The sequence below is a fragment of the Aethalodelphis obliquidens genome, unplaced genomic scaffold, assembly GCF_003676395.1.
Source record: "Aethalodelphis obliquidens isolate GAN/ISIS:26980383/991018 unplaced genomic scaffold, ASM367639v1 scaffold23, whole genome shotgun sequence".
Classification (NCBI taxonomy): Eukaryota; Metazoa; Chordata; class Mammalia; order Artiodactyla; family Delphinidae; genus Aethalodelphis; species Aethalodelphis obliquidens.
The window spans coordinates 24,620,476-24,640,991 of NW_020837967.1; the positions used below are offsets into that span (position 1 = coordinate 24,620,476).

A 20,516-nucleotide genomic window follows, 5' to 3' on the forward strand; every position below is an offset into this window, starting at 1 on the left:
CTCTGATTGCCTAACCCAGCCTTGAGTTCGGTGTGAATTACCAGCTAATGGCAGCATTTTAGAAGCTACTTTAGCTTAAACATTTGGTGGGAAGTTTATTAAGTTATTTTTTACGAAAGAGCTTTCCAAGAGAAAATCAGCTGTATATATTCAGTAATACTAATCAATGATATCTTAAAAATTCAGGTAAGAAATTAATCACTGGCATCTTCGTTTTATATAAAAGACCAGACGTTCCAGGTGGATGGTATAGTAGAAAAGCCATGAATTGACTACAGATCTTTCTTTTTAGGTAACACTAAACAGAGTAACAGATGACAGAAAGGTTGCCATTGGCCTTCCAGCCCGCTTGGGGGTGCTCTCTGCTCTCCGACGGGGCTGACACTGCGTGTGGACAGTGTGCGGATGGGGCCTGGTGTCCCCCAGCATGATCGATCCTCAGTGCAGAAGGGTTTTAACCAGGCCAGGCATCCCACAACTCAGCCGTTAACCTCGAGGGTGACAGGTTAGTCGGCCTCATAATATAAAAGAGAAAAATGATATTCACTAGTTTGTTGAAGGGGGGGGCATATAGGGGGAGTGGGTTAAAAGGTACAAACTATTAGGTATAAAATCTGCCACCAGGGTATATTGTACAACACGGGGAGTATAGGCCACTATTCTATAATAACTATAAATGGAGCACAGCCTTTAAACATTGTGAATCTATATTGTATACCTGTAACATACAATATTCCACATCAACTCTACTTCAATTTAAAAAAGAGAGAAAAATGAAATCTCATTCATGGTGGCAGCTGAGAATGTACTAATCTCAAAAGTAACAAGCCTCAAAAGAGCTCAAGGGAAAGCAGTCGGCTTCAGGGCTGTCTGCCGGCTTTGTCCAGGCTGCTGGCACCCGTGGAAAGGGAAGCGTGTATCCGGGGCCCCCCGCCGCCGCGGCCTCACCTCGGCAGTACTGCAGCACCGTCTCCATGGCGCTCTTCCGGTCCGAGGCCCAGCGGATGCGGGCGGAGCCGGTGATCTTGTTCTCCACGGGCCACCAGCCCTGCCAGAGGTACACCTCGTGGTGATTGTCAACAAGGAAAAGTGCTGCGAGGGCGGAGCAGAGCAGACGTCTCATCAGGGGCTCTGCCCCACACCGAACCGACGCCTCCCTCCCTGCCGCCTCGGTCAGTGCGAGAATCCGCTTGGCAGGTAAACTCGGGGCCACAGGGAGGGTGCCCCTGCTGTCTTGGCCCTTTAAACGGTGAAGCAGGCGATGCCTCGAGGCAGAGAGATGGCGTGGATGAGGGGGGCTCTTTCCTCCCTCTCCCCCCATTCCTTCCCCCTTGGCCCCTCCTGCAGCCGCCCTCTGGGTCCTGGCCGGTTGAGAAGAGTGGGACAGATGACATCACGCTGGCCCTCGGGTCATCAGTGGTCATGCCCCACGTAGGACTGCTTTGCAGGCCATCTAAGTCCATGGTTCTTTCAGGGAGGAATGGGCTTTGGAAATCAAGTGTTGCTCCCTTTTCCCTTCAGCAGACCCTCAGCCTGACTCTTCCACGTGGTCAAGGGCTCTCACACCCGCCAGCCCAGCTCGCCTGAGTCCTTTCCTAGGCTGCATCTCAGAATTCTGTGATAATCACATGCCTGAAAAGCCCAGCGGAGGCTGCCCCACCTGAGCTGCAGGACGGAGAGGTGGGTAGCAGCCCCTTTTCAGACACTGGCTGATAGTTCCCCAGTATGACCCTGTGACCGCGTGCACCGTCGAGGTTTTAAGGTGGTGACCGGGGCTGCCAGGGTCCGGGAAGTTCCTGGTGCCGCTCCAGGCTCTTGTAATATGAGAGCAGAGATGCCGTGAGGCCAGGGCGGCCAACCTCAGCCTCAACTGTCTCTACCGCCTGGTCTCTGGTGACTGTGACTGTCCCACAACAAGAGCGCACAGCTTCTGCCTCGAGGTGGCAGTCACGTGGATACAGCCCTGACCTTGGAATCAGAAGACACGGGCCTTGGCCCTGCTGTGCAGCATGGCAGACACTGCTCTTTGGCTCACTCCACAGATACTCCCAACCCCCTGCTCCTTGGACTCTTGCAAGGTTCCCTTGCAGCTGGGGGGTGGCCATGGGACAGAGCTCTGGCCAGGGGGGTGTAAACGGAAGTCTGCTGGGGGCTTCTGGGAAAGCTTTTGCTTTATCTGGTAAGAGAGAGACATGGCCATCATTATTGCCCTTTTCTCTACTCTTCCTTCTGTTTTGAACAGAAACATGATGGCTGGAGCAGGGGCAGCCACATGGAGACCATGAAGCAGCAAGCTGGAGGGAAGGCTGAGAGAACAGCAGAGACTCATGCCTGGCACAGCTGCACTCAACCTACTCTTAACTGACGAATTTGGGTGAGTTGAGTAACTGAGGGTCAGTTTTTTACACTATAATATGTGATTGATGTCAACTTCCTTTGCGGGGGAGGTGTGAGGATTAAATGAGATAATATAAAGATTAAGTGAGATAATATTAAGTGTACTTGGCAAATTAAAAACTGCTTACTAGATGCAAAAGTAAAAAGCCTTTTGGAAGGCGTGCCTTCTGCTGGCTCAGCACGACTACCCCCTTCTGTGGGCCATACCTGGTTGCGGGGCGCTGTACAGGTCTTCCTGCAGGAAGGGCATAGAATTGACCACAGAGGGGTCTCGGGCTGGATACATGAACTCGGTGGCTGAGAAGTCGCCAGAGGAGCTACTGAGGATGAACAGGCGGGGTGTGAAGTTAAAATTTCCAGGATCTTTGAAAGAAAAGAGAACAAAAGCTAAAGACAAAGTATGCACCAAAGTAAATTCCAGGTGGATTGAAGAATTAATGTTTGTTAGACGTGAAATGATCAAAGCATTGTAAAGTGTAAAAAGAGGTGAGGTTTATCTGAGCTTGGAGGTGGGGAAGGCCTTTTTAATCATAATTACGAAAGAAGTATAATTCAAGGAGAAGAGATTTATGCATTAACAACATAAAAATGAAAAATTACATTATACAAAAAGCACCCCCAACCAAAGAAAACTAAAAGGCAAGTGACAAAATGGGAAATATGGAAACCTGTTAATATCCTTAGTAGTCTATAAAGGAAGATAATAATGAAACAATACATATCTAAAAAATGTGAAGGCACAAAGAAAACATTCACCTAAACGGAAGTACAAATGGCTAAAAAATACACGTAGAAAGCATTTAACATTCTAATTTAAAACATTAGGTTATAACAGTGTTTAGATAGTAATTTCTACCATCAATCTTGGCAAACAGGAAAAAGTAATAAACTGTATGATTGTGCTGTGAAACGTACACGTCTGTAAATTGCTGGTGAGAGTGGAATTTGGTGCCAGTGTTCTGGGGACATTTGCTGATCTGTAACTGTAAGGCTTTTATACTAACTTCAGCAAAGGAGATCCATGTCTAGGAATTTACCTTAACTAGAAATGAATGCAGATGATTCTTTTGAAAATTATTTGTAACTTTATTATCGTTAGAGGAAAACTGGAAAGAACTCAGCTCTCCAACTATAGGACACAGGCTAAGTAGAGAGTCGCAGATATACTCATGAAATACCCTGCAGCCATTAAAAGTCTAAATATTAAAATAGGATTTGGGAAATTGTTTATAATAAATTAAGGGGAAAAAGCAGGTTGCAAAACAGTGTGTATAAAGAATGCTATCCAAATTTTATTTTAAAAAATAAGTATTTATTGCATAAAGAAATGTTAATTCTGGTTCACATCTTTTGAAAGATGTCATTATAAGGATCTTATTTTCTTTCTTAATTTCTTTGTACTTTCAGACATTTCCCGTCATCAATATGCAGTACAGTTAACCCCTGAACAACACAGGTTTGAACTGCACACACAGGTCCACTTAATACATGGAGATTTTTCAACAAATATATTGGAAAAATTTTTTGGAGATTTGTGACACTGAAAAAAACCTGCAGACAGACCGAATAGCCTAGAAATATTGAAAAAAGTAAGAAAATGTAGGTATGTCGTGAATGCGTCAAATATATGTAGATACTAGCCTGTCCTTACATAGGCATGAGGTGATAGTTGAAATAAAACGTGTTAGTTTTCTTACTGTTTTATAGCTTCGCTCTCAGAGAATTACATTACCGTACAGTATGCCTCTCTCTAATTGGGGAAGCTGTGTATCAGCCTATCATCACGGGTGAGTGATTTTTATAAAAATGTAACAATGTTTCCAATACTTTATTATGAATAGGACTGTAACACCATATGCCATAAAAATTTTATAACTGTTCATTAGTGTAGAGGCTGGGCTGCTGTGAAGCAATTGTATCATGACACTAGCTGACTGTAAAGTAATCATATTGCTGCTTCTTCGTTATACCTGTATATAGGAATTTCTTTTTCACGTTATCTTTTTTTTTTGTTTAACATCTTTATTGGAGTATAATTGCTTTACAATGGTGTGTTAGTTTCTGCTTTATAACAAAGTGAATCAGTTATATACATAGAGGGAAGAGATATGGGAACATATGTATATCTTTTCACTTTTGATGTCTAATGTTAGTAATACATATAACATCTATAGTGTTTTGTATCATCTAAGAGAATATTGATGTAGGTACTGACAAATGATTCATTTCGTAAACAGATGATGTAAATTTACGGTATCGATAAATACGATACAGTAAATGTAATTTCTCTTATGATTGTCTTAATAACATCTTCTTTTCTCCAGCGTACTTTATGGTAAGGATTACAGTATTTAATACATATAACCTACAAACTGTGTGTTAACTCTTTGTGTTCTCGGTAAGGTTCTTGGTCACCAGTGGGCTGTGAGTAGAGAGGTTTGGTGGGAGTTACAAGTTCCATGTGGATTTTCGACTGTGTGTGTGTGTGCGTGCATGCGAGGTTGGCCCTTAACCCCCATGTTGTTCAAGGGTCAACTGTACTTTAAAAACCTAGGTAAAAGTTTGTAAAAGCTGAGAGGCAGTACGGTGGTGTGGTCATGAGGACATCCCACTGTTATCCAACCTGGGCAAGCTGGTTAACCACCCCAGGCCTCAGTTTCCCCATCGGTGACCAGGGCAGCTTGTTGGGCTGTGAGCACTGAGTGAGGGAACATCCAGCAGGTGTTTAGACAGGGCCTGGCTCGCCCTAACGGCTTAGTAATTGTTAGCTTTTTTCTGACGTTATTCTGCACGTAGGTCGACCTGTATCTTGTGTATTTAAACACAAGACCGACCCACTCGCTCACTTAAACCCCACTATTTCCCTGCACCCCAGATACCGGCTGCACCGAAAGCGTCTTGTTCCAGAGCTTCAGGCTGTGCTCAGCTCGCTTCCTGGAATTCTCCCCCCTCCTTCAGTTCTCTCCAAGCCACACCTACACCTCCACGGCTCCGGTAAGTGCTGTCTTCCATGGAGCCCTGTGTGATTTCTTCCTGGAGGAAGAAATCTTTCTTTTTAACTCTCCACCTCTGTCACCTGTACCTCTTTTCTGACACACACAGCTTTTCCTTGGCATCATGATCAGTCATAAGCATTCTTTAGCCTCCTTGTTGGCCCCAGAGGAGTCGGCCTGGGTGTAGCTCCCGGTGTGCTGTACAGAACACGTGTGCGTAAGCGCGCACTGAGTGAGCCGGGGCGCCGGGGGTTACCTTGGAGCATGCAGTCGTAGGCCTTCCGGTCTCTCCTCCCCAGAGCGTCCCAGAATCCCAGGGGCTCCGACCCTTCGTCACACTCGTGAATTGTCACTTTGCTGCTACTGTGCAGCCCGGCCTCCAGGGGACATCTGCACAGAGAGTCCGAGAGTTTGTGTCAGGCCCAGAAGTGAGGGCGGCACAAAATCAGATCCCTGCTAAATCCGCGGGTCGGTTCACCAGCTCGCTCCTACTTTCTAACTAGAACAATTCTCGTAATGAATAAAAACACGCTCTGTGGCACCTGAGTGTGTGCAGCAGGGAGGGGTCGGCTTGGCCCTTAGAGAGGAACGTCGGATTACAGAGAAGCCGTGATGAAAACAGTCAGTGTTTTGCACGTGCACACTTCCCGTTCCTCGGCCCGGGGTTGGGTGTGTCGCCTCGCACGGCCCTGGTCCCTAGATCTGCGCGTGACTTCAGGCGGCGGCTCATGAGGGTTTGTTATTCATTTTGTTTTTTCTCAGGGGTCCAGGGGCGAACCTGATGGGCCTCAGTGCCATGTGAGACCTGGCTGAACCCTGTCTATCATCTAGCTTGCTGGCCCTCAGCGTGATGTCGGGAGATGAAGCATCCCGCTTCACAGCTGTCCACCAGCCGGAAGGTCCCCCGCCCTCCACGTGCGCTGGGTCACGTGTGCGCCGTGAGGGGGAGCCGACCCTGACCACACCACTTTGGTGCCCAGAGAATGAATTTACCAGGTGGCACCTGGTGGGATGTGGCCCCGGGAGACTCTTCCTCTCCACTGTACGGGTGTCACAAGGTCCCCCCAGGTCTCAGCTCGAGGGGGCACTGGGCTCTTTGGCTGCCCGGGATGCACAGAGGCACCTGGGCAGGTGGCGGGCGGCACAGCTGCTTCTGGGCTCTCCCCGCCTTCCCCTCCCCAGGGTGGGTCCTCACCTAGCGCTGTCACGCTGTGCTGTCTCTGGGTCGTGGGCACCTGTGGGTGCCTGTCTGGGAAAGGGCAGCTGCCTCGGACGCTGGGAAACACACTTGTCCCCGAAGGAGGGGGCATTCCTCAGTCTGACACAGTGGGTGGTCTCCTAACTGTCTTCGGCTAAATGCCCTTCAACCTTCCACTGCTCCGATACAACCAGCTCTGCTCCCCTAAATGATATTTGAAATCTGCTCTCTTTACATAGACAAGGACTCCAGGTTGACAATTCAAAAGCCAAATCACACCTTCAGAGACGCTGCTGGGGGTCCTGTGCCTTTCACGGAGGCCAGGTAAGTCCTCAGGAAGCGGGGAGGCCCTCACGGGGGAGAGGTTTGGGCTGGACACGTGCCACATGAACGTGGACCTTCAGGGCCCCTGACCACGTGGGGCTCAGCTTCCCACGCTGAGTCGCTCTGGGCACACGGGGCGTCCACGGGGACCTCAGGGTCCTTAGCCTGCACCCGGGAAGCCCTCGGGAGAGGTGCTCACACACACAGCACTCACTGTTCCTTGATTTTATTGGCCGCAGTCCTTCCGACCTCCTTCGTGTGGGCCTGGGCTTTGCATCCGTGCCACAGGTAGATGAGGGCTTTGTGGACGTTGAGGACGACCATGGACGTCCTGGACCTCAGGCTGCTGCAGTGACAGGCCACCTCCAGCAAGTTCCCTTCCACGGGCACTTCTCCGCGCACACAGTACAGCCTCCACTCGCCTGCAGGGGGCACCAGTGGCACAGTCAGGACGTGGCGGCGCAGGGAGGGGGCCTGGAGGGGAGGGGAGCCTGCAGGGCAGCCCACGCCCCGCCTCCTTTCTCTGTCTGGAGGGGCAGGTGGAGGCGAGGCCAGGCTGCGGTCTTACTGAGTCCCAGGAAGCCAATTTTGTTGGCGTTATAGTTAGAAGCAGGCTGCCCAGAGCGCACGATGCAGAAAAACCAGTTTTACATAATTTATAAAGATCCAGGTAAGTCATAACAGGCATATTTTTTTAAGAGGCTCTGAAACTATGATTTCTTTTTTGTTTTTTGGATGCTGGTCAACAAAAATCTCATAATTTAGAAGAGAAGATCACTAGTTTTTTTTCCCCCTCCAGGATCCAGTTTAAGGTCGAGTCATCTTGCGGCCTCCTTTATGCAAAGCTGCTTTCTGAAGGCAACTCCATGGAAGGAAGGGGGAGGGAGGCACCCAGGAAGCTGATTTATAAGGCAGACATCAGGAGGCCTTCGCTGGTCAGGCCGCAGCTACATGAAGAGAGAGTTACTCTAAAGCCCACGCCTATAAAATACCTTCCCGGAGAGGAGAACAGAGTCGAATTCCAGCAGCAAAAGTGACTCACTCTGTGCGTTGTCTTCTTCCTCCTCCCGTCTCCCGGAGTGGACCACCATCCCTCCCTGGAAACACTGCAGAAAACAGGGGGGCTCCTTGCCCTGCAGGACCTGGACCTTCCGATTTAAACACATTACAGTGAGTCACGTGTCCTGGTTTTGCAGAGTCATAAAAATAACACATGCCTGTTGTCGAAAATCTGAAAGATACTGAGAAGTACAAATAAAAGCCACTGATAACACTGTGATTTATGGAGAACACTACTACAATTCTGGCGTGTAGCTTTCCTATAATGCAAAGTATTTTTCAGGTATACATTTTTCCCAAATAGGATCGCTGTTTTTTATGTTGCTTTATCCCTGGATTTTCTTCAGCTGACGTTTTTCTGTCGTCACATAAGATTCTTAACATGAATTTTGATATTTTAATGGTAGTGTTCCATGGTACGGATATAACGTGATTAACTTAAACATGTTTTTAATAAAGAAAATCTCTCAGCAGTGAGAATGACTAATCCCTGACTTAATGATTCCGGGGAAAAGAACTGTCTCTTGCAGGCTCTGGTCCACTCACAGGGCCTGTCACTCAGCGGCGCCTCTGTCAGCACAACAGTTACGCATCAGCGTGAGACGCAGCAGAGTAACAGGAACGTACGTAGGGCTGAGTCAACTGACTCTCACTTTGCCAAGGTGTATCCCCTTAAACAAGGAAATGTTTACTGAGCCTGGCAGTCGGGGAACGTTGAAAGGTAGGACACATTTCTCACCATGAGTTAACTTATCAATCTCAGGGCCCCTCTGTGTCATTAAGAGCCGTTCTGTGGCAGTGTTTTCTATTTCTGCAGTGATTTTTCCATCCGTTGGATTGATAAAAAAATTAAATGCTCCAATTAGATTAAGACTCAAAACTCTAAGGATGATTTTGAAGGCATGATAAAACATATTCGTTCACAGCCTTTACGAGAAAAAAAAAAAAAACAGCTGAAATGATCCACTATGAAACAACTGTTTGTCCCTGAAAGCTACTTGGAAAATATAGTCCATAGTAGAACATCTGCATTAAACACTTTCTAGGGAAGAGGACTGGTTCTTAGGAACCTGGAAGGCTGAATGAGTGTGGATCTATTTCTGGAGAAAATTCCTCTGCTCTCCTTCCTGATGTTAGTTTTAACTATTCATCCAAGATAGTAAAAGGATCTGCACAGGGTGTTATGGTCCCCAAAACCCCAGAGTTAACTCTTAATTACTGGTAATAAAGGAAGGGACAAAACATTAAAAAGAAATGCTTTCAAAACCTTGACTTGGGGTAGTGGTACCTGCCAGGCGTCATGCAGGCCCTGGGGTTATAACGGTGGGTAAGACCAGGACAGACATAGTCTCTTTCATGCTCACGGGGAAGACAAAGAATAAATAAGTAAACAAAATGAATGTTGTTTTACGTAGGGGTAGGTGCTATGAAAAAATAAAGCAGAGCAAAGGGACAGAGAAGGACAGGAAAATGGGGAGAGATGTGGATAAAACATGGAGGCGACATTCAAACAGAAACCCGAATCGTGTAAGGTTTCAGGGGGAGTGTTCCAGGCCGGGGAATCAGTGCAAAGGCCCTGGGGTGGGGGGGCGGAAAGCGGTGTGTCTAGGAACTGCAAGGAGGTGGGAGTAGCCTGACCAGGTGCAAGAAGAGGGAGGTTGGAGGGGGGTGCAGGGCTGACCCCCGGGAGACCCTCGGATGGTAGTCCGAGTGTGATGAAGGACAAGGAGGGGCACCATCTGATGTGTCCTAGAAAAATCACTCAGGCTGCTGTGAGGAACGCAGATGCTGGGCAGACACTTTACATCAGTCCCTGATATCTCCTTAGGGTGGGTTTGTGTACGTGGAATCACTGATCAAAGGGTATGAGCATCTTAAGGTTCCTAAGCCATGGTTGCTTTCGGGATGGCAGTTCACACTTCTCAGTGGAAGCAGGCACGGGTACCCGTCCTACTGAATCCCTGCCAGCCCTGGATCTAGTCTTTTAAAAATCTCTGCCATTTGAGGCGCGGAAAATGGCATCTCTTTGTTTTAGTTCCTTGATCAGTCCAGTGGAAACTTAAAAAAAAACCACCCATGGGCTCTCTGCACTTGTTTTGTGGATTTACTATTTGCAGGTGTACTTTAAGGTCATATTGCGAGAGGTCTGCCTTCCTGGTGAGGGGGTGGCGAGATGAAAGATGAGGCAGACCCTGACATCTGGAGAAGCCAGACCAGGACTAAAGGGGCTTCGGATGATACTGTCTTCGTGTTTAGGGGACCAGGCCACACACCCTCCGGCTCCCGGAAAGGCCAGCTCCCTCATTTCCGGCGCATCTGCCTCCAGGACTTACCTGGGCTCCCCTTTCCTCGTCCAGCTGCACCGTCATCAGAGCCGATGTGCCCTTCTCACTCACAGTCGACTGCCGGCCTTGCCAGAAGAAGTAGACGCGCTTCTCTTTGCCGGCCACCCTGACTGGGTGCTCGCCCTTCTGCCGACTTCCCACTGTGGACACACACAAGAGCAGAGCGCGGGGTGAGCAGCAGAAAAAGCCCAAGGAGAGCCAGTGCCAGCTCAGGCCTCCAGGCCCTGTGAGGACGAACAGTGAAGGCGCAGCGCTGGGGAGAAAAGTCATTCACAGCTGGGGGAACGTCGGTCATGGCTTCGGAGGAGAGAGAAACCGCCTTTCTTCTAGCTAACGGATCCTGAGCCTCCAAACTGGAGAAAAATGATCTCCAGGGCCCTCCTGATACCCTAAGCAAACACCTGTCATCCTGAGGGAGGTGGCAGACCATCCAAGTGCGTGACAGAGAAAAGTGGGGACGCCAGAGCAGGGTCAAGGGCTCCCGAAGACAGACGCATTTTCCACATGACACCATCCTTTGGCAGAAGGTTAGCTGGGGGAGAAAAGACACTGCAAACGACTGCTGGGCCAGCCTTAAGCACGAAGGGAAAATGTAGTCTGCTAAGACTATTCTAGTAAAAAAAACCACTTTGAAGTCTCCAAGTTGTGTCAGAAAGGGGAGAGAGAAATTGCTGACCTATGGCTTTCACAAAATAATCTGGGATTTAAATGCTATCGGCCGCCAGGGCTGTAGCCAGGATTAAGGGCTGGTTCTCCTCACTGTCTGGGACCTCGCAGGCACTGGATACCTGTCAGCAGAACACAGAACACAGACCCCACTGAAAGGCAGTCACGGAAGGTTCTCTGGGCAAGTGGTCGTTTCAGATGGTATTTCAGACCCCAAACTGCAACCTTTAGGAACAGATCTCTCTCCAGATTTCTCTCATTTCTTCATTCAGCAGATACTTACTGAGCACCTACTGTGTGCCAGGGACTCTTCAGGATACTGGGCTATGGCGCTGAGCAAGGCAGCTCCGGAGGGTGGGAGGCGCCGTGAGGAAAAGACGGGATGTGACACGGAGCGGGGGAGGGCTGCTGCGAGTGCCTGGTGGGGGAAGACCTTTCCGAGGAGGTGCGCGAGCAGAGGCCCGAGTGGCAGCGACCATGGGGCATCCGGAGACTAAGTTCTCGACTCAGATGCCCGGGTGGCCCCAGGTGGGGTCAACCCAGGGAGGATGCAGGTGGCTATGGTACCCACACGTGTTAGCAACCAAAAATAATAACTGGGGCTTCCCTGGTGGTGCAGTGGTTAAGAATCTGCCTGCCAATGCAGGGGACACGGGTTCGAGCCCTGGTCCAGGAAGATACCACATGCCAAGGAGCAACGAAGCCTGTGCACCACAACCGTTGAGCCTGCGCTCTAGAGCCCACGAGCCACAACTGCTGAGCCCATGCACCACAACTACTGAGCCTGCGCTCTAGAGCCCACAAACCACAACTACTGAGCCTGCACTCTACAGCCCATGAGCCACAACTACTGAAGCCCGCGCGCCTAGAGCCCGTGCTCCGCAACAAGAGAAGCCACTGCAATGAGAAGCCCACGCACTGCAACGAAGAGTAGCCCCCGCTCACTGCAACTAGAGAAATCCTGTGCACAGCAATGAAGATCCAACGCAGCCAAAAATAAATTAAATAAATAAATTAATTAAAAAAAAAAAAAAGAACTGGATCCCCTGGTTCTATACGACCTCAGTCCTCCTCAGCTCCAGTCCCACCGACAAAGTCACAGCTGTCTTGAGGTTTGAAGGTAAAAAGGAAGCTCATTGTTTTCAAGTTCTTAAGAGGTCAGGGGCCATACTTACGTGATTTTTTTGCGGGGGCCCTTTATCAAAGTCCTCTAGGACAATTTTCATAAATGATTATGAGAATTCTTAAAGGATTCTGACCAAGCTCAGCCTTTAGTGCCTTCTACTGTGAACCGGAAATGGTCAAGTTTGTGTAGTTTGAAGTGGGCAAAGTGAACAGGAACCATCCATGAATAGATGATACATGTCCACTGTTAACCTGGAAGCCACTCCATTGAAACTTCGCTAACTCAGGTAGGAGCAAACGTTCACCTTTGATTAGCAATCCCGCACTCTCATGTCAACTAGATTACTGGGGAGAGATGTGCATGAAACAGACCACAGATCACAGCAGCTGACACGTATCTTGGAATTGGGTAGCACTTTGTGTAAATATACGTTCACACTTGAATAACCAACCAATGTTTTACATCCTGACATTCAAAAACGGGCTTGTGTGTATATACCTAAAATAGGATATTTCCTTAAAAATATCCCATAAAAGTTTTCATGAATTTTCCTTGCAGTTTTCTTCAGCATACCCCAAATTTAATCCTATGTACAACTTACTTTTTGACTCATTTCTTTCGTTTTAATTTTAGCAAATTAAAGGCTAAGCTATATAGTAACAGCTGCTGGGCTATCATCTTTGCGGCCTGGCCCCGAGGCCGAACTGAGCGTGTCGCTGCATCCCGCGTCCACCCTGCTTTCAAGAGGAAGTTCACCGCCAGCAGCTGCGTTTACGAAGTAACAGAAAACCGAGGTACGAAGAGCGAGCTGCTCTTGGCGCTGTCTTGCAGCCGGACCCCATTTACCGACCCCCTACTACAGGAACTTGGCCCCTGGATGGCGCTCCAGCGTGGCCTGACGCAGTGTCCCTGGGTGCCCAGAGCTGCCTGTCTGCTGACCCTGGGGGGACACGAGTCACACCCTGCAGCGCCTGAGGCAGCCTCTGGGGCAGGACACTGACCACTGGGGCCTCTGGGCTCCCTAGTCTGGGGGCCACAGTTCACTTCGCAAGAGCAGGCTGCCCGGCATCTGCCAACAGGGCGACTGCGCTGTGTCCCCCGGGACTGCTGTCCGCTGGGCCCGCCCCAGAGGGGCCCCGGGCTCAGCCCCGTCGGCAGGTGCGGCCCCTGTGGGGTCTGAGCAGCGTGAGGGCTGGACCAGCTGACACCGCGGGGCCGGGGCTTCCGTGACGACCACAGGGCAGCTGCGGATGCCATCGGGCCGCGCTTTTCTGCCCCCCGAGGGACGGCCTGGAATCTGAGCGCTGCCCGGCCTCACTTAATCCTCCGCAGCTGGGCTTGGTCAAAGCTGTCACTTTGCCCATTACGGTGCTGCTGGATAAGGCCGTGACATGTACCTTGTGTTCGCCGGGGAGAAATACAGCAAGCATTTGCCTGGGTCAAATCAGCGTTTCTTAGGGGTCTCCAAGTAAATAGTCAAGGAAGACCTCAGAAACCTGAGATCCGTTCTTAAAGTTCATTCATTTTCCTGTCGTTTTAGTCACCCTTTCACTGACCATTACTTCCTGTTTTATATCTAACAGCTGAGGTAAGGAAACGACTGAATTTCAAACCGTAGTGCCCAGTGTGGTTTTGTAGAACACCGAGTCCCTTCACTTCCTGTATCTTAAGGAGGAGAGCGACGGGTGCAGGCCCACGACACCAAGGGTCAGCAGATCTCTCCCCGCTGAATCCTCTCTTATTGTCTTCATTGCCACGCGGCACAGATTAGTCGTCAGCTCGCCAACTCCGCACGCACTCAGCAGCCTAAACCCACCACAGAGACCTTCTGAGAACTGCTGTCGTTTGGGGTGGGGCCACGTTATCTGTCTGATCTTCAGGTTCAGTGCAGGAACGATGCTTTGCCTGCTGAGAACGTCAGCGATGATGATTTCCTGTAGCCTCACGTAAGTAAGCGGTCGGCTCTGCGCTGAACATCGCGCACCAGATCCTGGGACCCTGCGGGCCGGGTCTTAGAAGCGCTTTTCCAGGTGAGAAAACCGAGGCTCAGACAGGTTAAGTCACTTTCCCCAAGTTACACAGCTGGCACGTGGGGCCTGAGAGAAGACTGAGACCCAGGCTATAAGGCCTCCTTGGGTAAAAAAAGGGGCTTTTAGTGTCCAGCCCTGTTCTCTCCTAGCCGTGTGACTGCAGGGGGCGTTCCTTAATCTTGGTGTCCTGTTTCTCTTCTGAGAAGTTAGCGAAAGGACAGAACACATCCCGCGGAGCCTCCGTGAGGCACTCACCTAGTGCGGGTGGTGAAGCCCAGAGCGGTGCCTCTCGGCCTGCGGTCCGTCTCCCCACCTCCGATGCCTGCCCATTGGCCGCTGGGCTTTCCCACAGCCGCCAGGTCCTATTCAGGGAACGGAGCTCTCCTACCCCAGCAGGAGGCAAGCACCTCTTCCATACTTGCCCACCGCCACCCCCCGTCATTTATACCACATGCTTCTGGAAGGCAGGGCCAGGAATATTTACTGACACCCAAAAGAAGGGTCTTATTCCTTAAACATAAGACATGACACCATAAAACTCCTAGAAGAGAACACAGGCAAAACATTTTCTGGCATAAATCGTACCAATGTTTTCTTAGGTCAGTCTCCCAAGGCAATAGAAATAAAAGCAAAAATAAACAAATGGGACCTAATCAGACTTACAAGCTTTTGTGCAGCAAAGGAAACCATCAACAAAATGAAAAGAGAGCTATGGACTGGGAGGAAATATTTGCAAACGATGTGACTGATGAGGGCTTAATTTCCAAAATATACAAAGAGCTCATACAACTCAACAACAACAAAAAATAAGCAACCCAATTGAAAAATGGGCAGAAGACCTAAATAGACATTTCCCCAAAGAAGACATACAGATGGTCAACAGGCACATGAAAAGATGCTCAACATGGCTAATTATTAGAGAAATGCAAATCAAAACCACAATGAGGTACCAGTTCACACTGGTCAGAATGGCCATCATTAAAACCTCTACAAGTAACAGATGCTGGAGAGGGTGTGGAGAAAAGGGAATCCTTCTACACTGCTGGTGGGAATGTAAATTGATACAGCCACTATGGAGAACAGGATGGAGGTTCCTTAAAAACCTAAAAATAGAATTACCATATGATCCAGCAATCCCACTACTGGGAATATACCTGGACAAAACTATAATTCAAAAAGATACCTGCACCCCAATGTTCATAGTAGCACTATTCACAACAGCCAAGACATGGAAGCACCCTAAATGTCCATTGATAGATGAATGGATCAAGAAGATGTGGTGTGTATGTATGTGTGTGTGTATATATATATATATGTGTGTGTGTATATATATACATATATATATATACACACACACACACACATATACACACACATACATACACATACACACAATGGAATACTACTCAATCATAAAAAAGAACAAAATCATGCCATTTGCAGCAACATGGATGGACCTAGAGATTACCAAACTAACTGAAGTAAGTCAGACAGAGAAAAACAAATACCATATGATATCACTTATAGGTAGAATCTAAAATACGACACAGATGAACCTATCTACGAAATGGAAACAGACTCACAGACATAGAGAACAGACTTGTGGTTGCCAGGGGGGTGAGGGACGGACTGGGAGGTGGGGTGAGCAGATGCAAACTAGTGTCTATAGGATGGATAAACAACAAGGTCCTACTGCAGAGCACAGGGAACTCTATTCAATATCCAATGACAAAGCATATATATATATATATATATATATATATATATAAAACTGAGTCACGTTGCTGTGCAGCAGAAATTAACACCACATTGTAAATCAACTATGTTTCAATAAGATAAATTTTAAAAGGTGTCTTACCCACAGAGATACATTAGGAAAGAAACCAAATGGCTCTAAGCCTGCAGGTGTTTGATCAGCTAACCGTGGCCTCCGCCCTGTGCCCGGCGGGGCAGCCACACCCAGACGGCAACGGGGCTGGAAAGAGGTGAACGAACTCCCTTGGCAAGTGAATCTCGGGGCCACCGAGTTGTGTCATAAACTGTCTCCTAAATGCGCCGGGCTGCGGGACACTGTGCACGGCCTGATTCGTGCTTTCTTCTTGGCAGGAAAAAGGGATTATTTCTCCCAAATCTGCTGCTGTCCGCCCTCGCTGCCTCTAGCGCAGAGCACAGCGCGGAGTGTGTTGTTTCGCCACGAGGAGCACAGCACTCGTGGGAACCACGAGTAGTTCTGACCGTGTCTTTATTCCTCCAGACCCACAGAGCACGGTCAGCGCTCTCGGCCTCAGAGGAAATGCGCCTTTCATTCTGACTACGTCTTCTGGGCGTGGATTTACTGTGACGTCATGGCACCCTTTTGTTTCCGCACTGACGCGTCGGCTCTGTGTTACTTAATGGCTTTCATTGCGGCAGCATCCAGCCACATGGTGACCGTCATGTGGGGACAGATCATCGCTTTCCTAGGAAGCCTCTGGGGACGGGGCAGGGGAGGGGCGAGGGCGGCAGAGGAACCTTACCACGCCAGTCGGCTTTCTAGAGGGAGACGTCACAGCTGCCGGCCACGGTGGGGTGTTAGGAATCTATCCACGAGGTTTACGAGGAGGTTCTCAAAGGGAATAGGCCTCGACCGGTCCTTCGCCCGCGGCTGGGGCAGACACGGCACGCGCTCCGTATCCGGCAGCCACGATCCCCGCGGCGGGGCTCGAGGGACACGCGAGTGGCTCACTCACCTGCCGTGCTCACGATGAACTTCCACTTGACCACGTAGGCGTCGCCCTCGTGGAACTGCCCAATGCTCTGCTTGGGGAGCCTGCTGTAGTCGAATTCCAGGATGTGCCAGACGTCCACCGACAGGCTGGCGACCTCCAACTGCCCGCGGTCGTCCCCTTGCACCAGGCCGTAGCCCCGGCCCACGTTGACCCCGTCTAGCACGGTGCCGGCTGTCGTCTGGGGCACCGGCACCATCCGCGTCACGTCGTAAGGCTTGATCTCTGCCCGCGGGTCGTCCTAGGAGAGAACGCAGAGATGCTCGGCGGCAGCCCGTCGCACTCCACACTGCTGCGCCGGCGGTGGGACGGCCTCAAGTACAGCGCTCAGGCTGCTTCGGGGCACTTAAAGAAAGGCTGCGTTTAGGGGACAGACAGCCACGACTGTGAACGGGCCGCCGATAAACCCGGAGCCGCAAACACGGCTGCTTTCACCTCGTGAAGTCAGAACGTGACTGGAGGCCGGTTTGCTGTCCTAGGAAAACCCCAGGAAGGCTTTTAGCATGAAGGCCCCTCTGCCGGGACCCAGACCAAGCCCTGAGGTTGGGGCTTGATCGTCCCACATACCTTGTGCTGGGCAAGTTCGCTGGCGTTCTTCTCGTTAGGTCTCTTCATTTCCGTCCAGTCGAGAAATTTCTCTTTGAACAAAATCGTCTCGTTGTGCTCTGTAAGTCTCCCAAATATCGCCCAGTCAGGCCGCCCCTGTCCTTTTCTGTCGGGTGGGTCGGGGAAGGGAGGGGATGGGAAAAGAACCAAGATCAGACAAGTCCTGCCGAGCCCGAGAAGTCCAAAACCCACACACGTGGCGAGTGAGAGGAACGCAGAATACGTAGGCAGTAGACAGGTGAACGGTTCGCTTTCACTTATGTGACCCAATCAGTGGCGTTTTGCTATTTTAGCCCAAAGCCTTGCAGGGCTTTGTGTCCTTGGAGCTGACGTGCCTGAATGTGATGTGACCCACGGCAGGACTGGACCTGCCTGGCGTTCCAGCAAATTCTCGTGTTGGGGTCCCCTGGGGGGCAGCACGCTCGGCCGGGAGCTCAGCACAGGCAGGGGTCACACGCGTGGCTTCCTCGCCTCCTTTACGCCACCCGTGCTCACCCCGGGGGCGCGCCGCGTTTCCGTCAGGGTAGTGAACAGGTGGAGGAATGTATGCTCACCCTGATCCTGTCTTTTTGTAAGTCACGTTACAATGGAGATGTCCAGTCTCCAGGAACAGGAAATTCTCCTCTGTTCCCCAAGTGAACACACTCTCGTGAATCATAAAGTGAATGTGTGCATGTTGATCTCTAGGCCACTGGACGGGGCAGCGGGCAGGCAGAGCACAAGGACGGGGGAGGAAGCAGCGTAGCCCAGTCGGGAGGTCCGAACCGCTTCGGGATCTCAGAGTCTGACGCTGAGCTCGGAACACAGCTCGCTTAGAAATGCGCAGAGCCAAGAAGAGACGTGCCGAAGGGGGTGAGCCCTGAGGTTAAGGTGCGGGTATTTCCCATCCTTCCAGACCAACCCTGGCTTGTGGATTGGGGCCATCAGACCGAGGGGCAGTGCTTCCTGGGCCCTGCAGTGGCCCCTGACGTGCTTCGTCACGTCCTGTCTGGTCCAGACCACAGTTTCTGGCATCATGGCTAAGGCACATCAAGGGGGGCTGCCCGTTTCAAAGGGGACTGAAAGGATAAAAGGCACTGTGTGCAAATACTTCCACTGCCAAGGCTCCCGGGACTTAGGAACCAAATACCAGCAACTGTGGAAAATTCAGGGCTACCCTGAAGGCTGTGGTCCTTATCAGAAAATAGCTGAGTGACTGTCTTTTGTATAAATTCCACTCGGCAGACTTGCTAAGGTGCCTATGGAAAGACACTTGGTCTCAGCTTAGCAATGCATCTTGGATGTGTGAGGTCAGGGAGCACAGAGGGCAGGTCTGCAGCAGGAGGGTGTGAAGCTGGATGCTCTCCACCTCCGTCCTGACTTGCAGGTCTGAGCTGGGCTAAGTCATGACTCCTCGGTGAAGAAGGGCGGGGCGCTCTACCTTGGCTGTACCTTCAAATCCCTGGGGGAGCTTTTAAGACGTACTGACACACAAACCCCACCCCACCCCAACTGAAAACACAGCTCCTGGGCCAGGACCGGCACATGCATTTTTTTGTTTTAAAGCTTCCCCGGTGCTTCTGATCTGGGAGATGTTGAGAGCCAGTGGGTTAGGTGCCCACTCATCTACCTTCAGATCTCGGATGATGTCACGACTAAATATAAATCGTCCATCACACAGATTTTATGCTTCAGTATGTTTTTTTTTACTATACCAACTAGAACATTCTTTTTAGTCTTAGCTTTAGGCCTTACAAAACTAGTTGTTTCAGTACTAATTTTATGTTAAATGTGCACTCGCTTGAAAAGGATTTGAAACCTTTTCACCTACACTGACATCCCTTTGAATTGTTTCTATAATGACAATGAATAATAAAATCAATAATTGTATTTTAAAATAGGAAACTAGGTAGGAAGGTTGAAATCTGTGTGTCAGTTCAACTGGAAACATCACAAAGCAGTTTTGATGTGCAATTTCTGACCCATTACGTGGCATATGCACGGTTTAAACGCACTTCTCTTTCTTCCTGGTAGTTAAGAGATAAACAATGGTCCTTTGCATGTAAGAATTCCTGTTTTCATGACCGTATTTCTGAGAGTTTCGTGCACCTTCGGCTGATTTGCCAAAATGACTTTTAAAAGTCCAGTAGACTGTCAGAAATACTATAATTACAGCCATTATTTCAATACCGCATCCTCCCTCCCCCCAAAAGGCATCACCTACTGCCAGCTAAATGGAATTCAAGGGCTGGGCTGGAAGGTGTGAACTCAGAAAGAGACGCGTTGCTTTTGCACCTTCAGACCCACGGCTGAATTCCAGGGCCTGGCAAGCTTTTCAGGTCAGCAAGTCATTGGTTTAAACAACAGATTATACGTGACAGCAGCACCTGAATACTGCAGGTACCATCGATTTGTCTCCTTCAAGAACTGAAATATAACAGGAGCACCTTCCAGACGACCACACCGTCCACATTTCTGTATCTCTTAGGGAGAAGCGAAAGCACTGTTCTCGTTGTGAATACTTGTGGTACTGCCCTGCAATCACTTATGAAAACTAAAACCCCTGAAGGGTGAAGGCTGAACACTGCGGTGGGAGCCTCGGCTGCCCAGGGCCCCAGCGGTACCTGGGAATGAGCGGGTTGCACTCTCCAGGGTCCAGGGGGTTGATGTCACAGTTCTCGTAGTCAAAGGTTCCGTTCCATAAGTGCTTTGCCAGCTGAAAGGCTATCTTCCGTTGCGCTAATGTGACTTCTTTCCCGTGCCACACGTAAACTTCGCTCCCAAAATCAAACACCAGGACCTGGGGAAATGGCACGGAAGAACGTGTTCACTTCAAGGGCATGTTCTCGTTGAACCAGGGTCTCTAGTGACCGTGAGTCCAACAGGTGATGATTCAAATACTAACGAAGCATTCAGTACAAGCACAGCCAAGCCAGCCTCTGCCCTGTGGGGATGACTTCTGTCTTGTGGTCCTAAATGCCCAGGTTAACACCCCTCCTCCAAACACATGGGCTGCCCAACACTTCTG

General features: G+C 49.8%; 1 protein-coding gene and 1 long non-coding RNA gene across 19 annotated transcripts in view; one reads left to right on the forward strand and one right to left on the reverse strand.

Annotated features, from left to right (window-relative positions):
- SVIL (supervillin) overlaps nucleotides 1–20,516 on the reverse strand; it is a 235,557-nt gene that overhangs the window by 3,515 nt on the left and 211,526 nt on the right. For all 18 annotated transcript variants that reach the window (XM_027122059.1, XM_027122060.1, XM_027122050.1 and 15 more), the window contains 9 exons: nucleotides 20,113–20,288; nucleotides 17,471–17,615; nucleotides 16,868–17,144; nucleotides 10,305–10,456; nucleotides 7,955–8,060; nucleotides 7,127–7,334; nucleotides 5,647–5,780; nucleotides 2,605–2,760; nucleotides 949–1,092 (listed from right to left, as the gene is read on the reverse strand). In XM_027122059.1, coding sequence (XP_026977860.1) covers nucleotides 949–1,092; nucleotides 2,605–2,760; nucleotides 5,647–5,780; nucleotides 7,127–7,334; nucleotides 7,955–8,060; nucleotides 10,305–10,456; nucleotides 16,868–17,144; nucleotides 17,471–17,615; nucleotides 20,113–20,288 — 1,498 coding nt within the window. The remainder of the gene's footprint in view (nucleotides 1–948; nucleotides 1,093–2,604; nucleotides 2,761–5,646; nucleotides 5,781–7,126; nucleotides 7,335–7,954; nucleotides 8,061–10,304; nucleotides 10,457–16,867; nucleotides 17,145–17,470; nucleotides 17,616–20,112; nucleotides 20,289–20,516) is intronic.
- On the forward strand, nucleotides 7,331–8,448 carry LOC113628434 (uncharacterized). The gene is made up of 2 exons (XR_003436101.1): nucleotides 7,331–7,582; nucleotides 7,712–8,448. It is a non-coding gene; the product is annotated as an uncharacterized LOC113628434 (long non-coding RNA).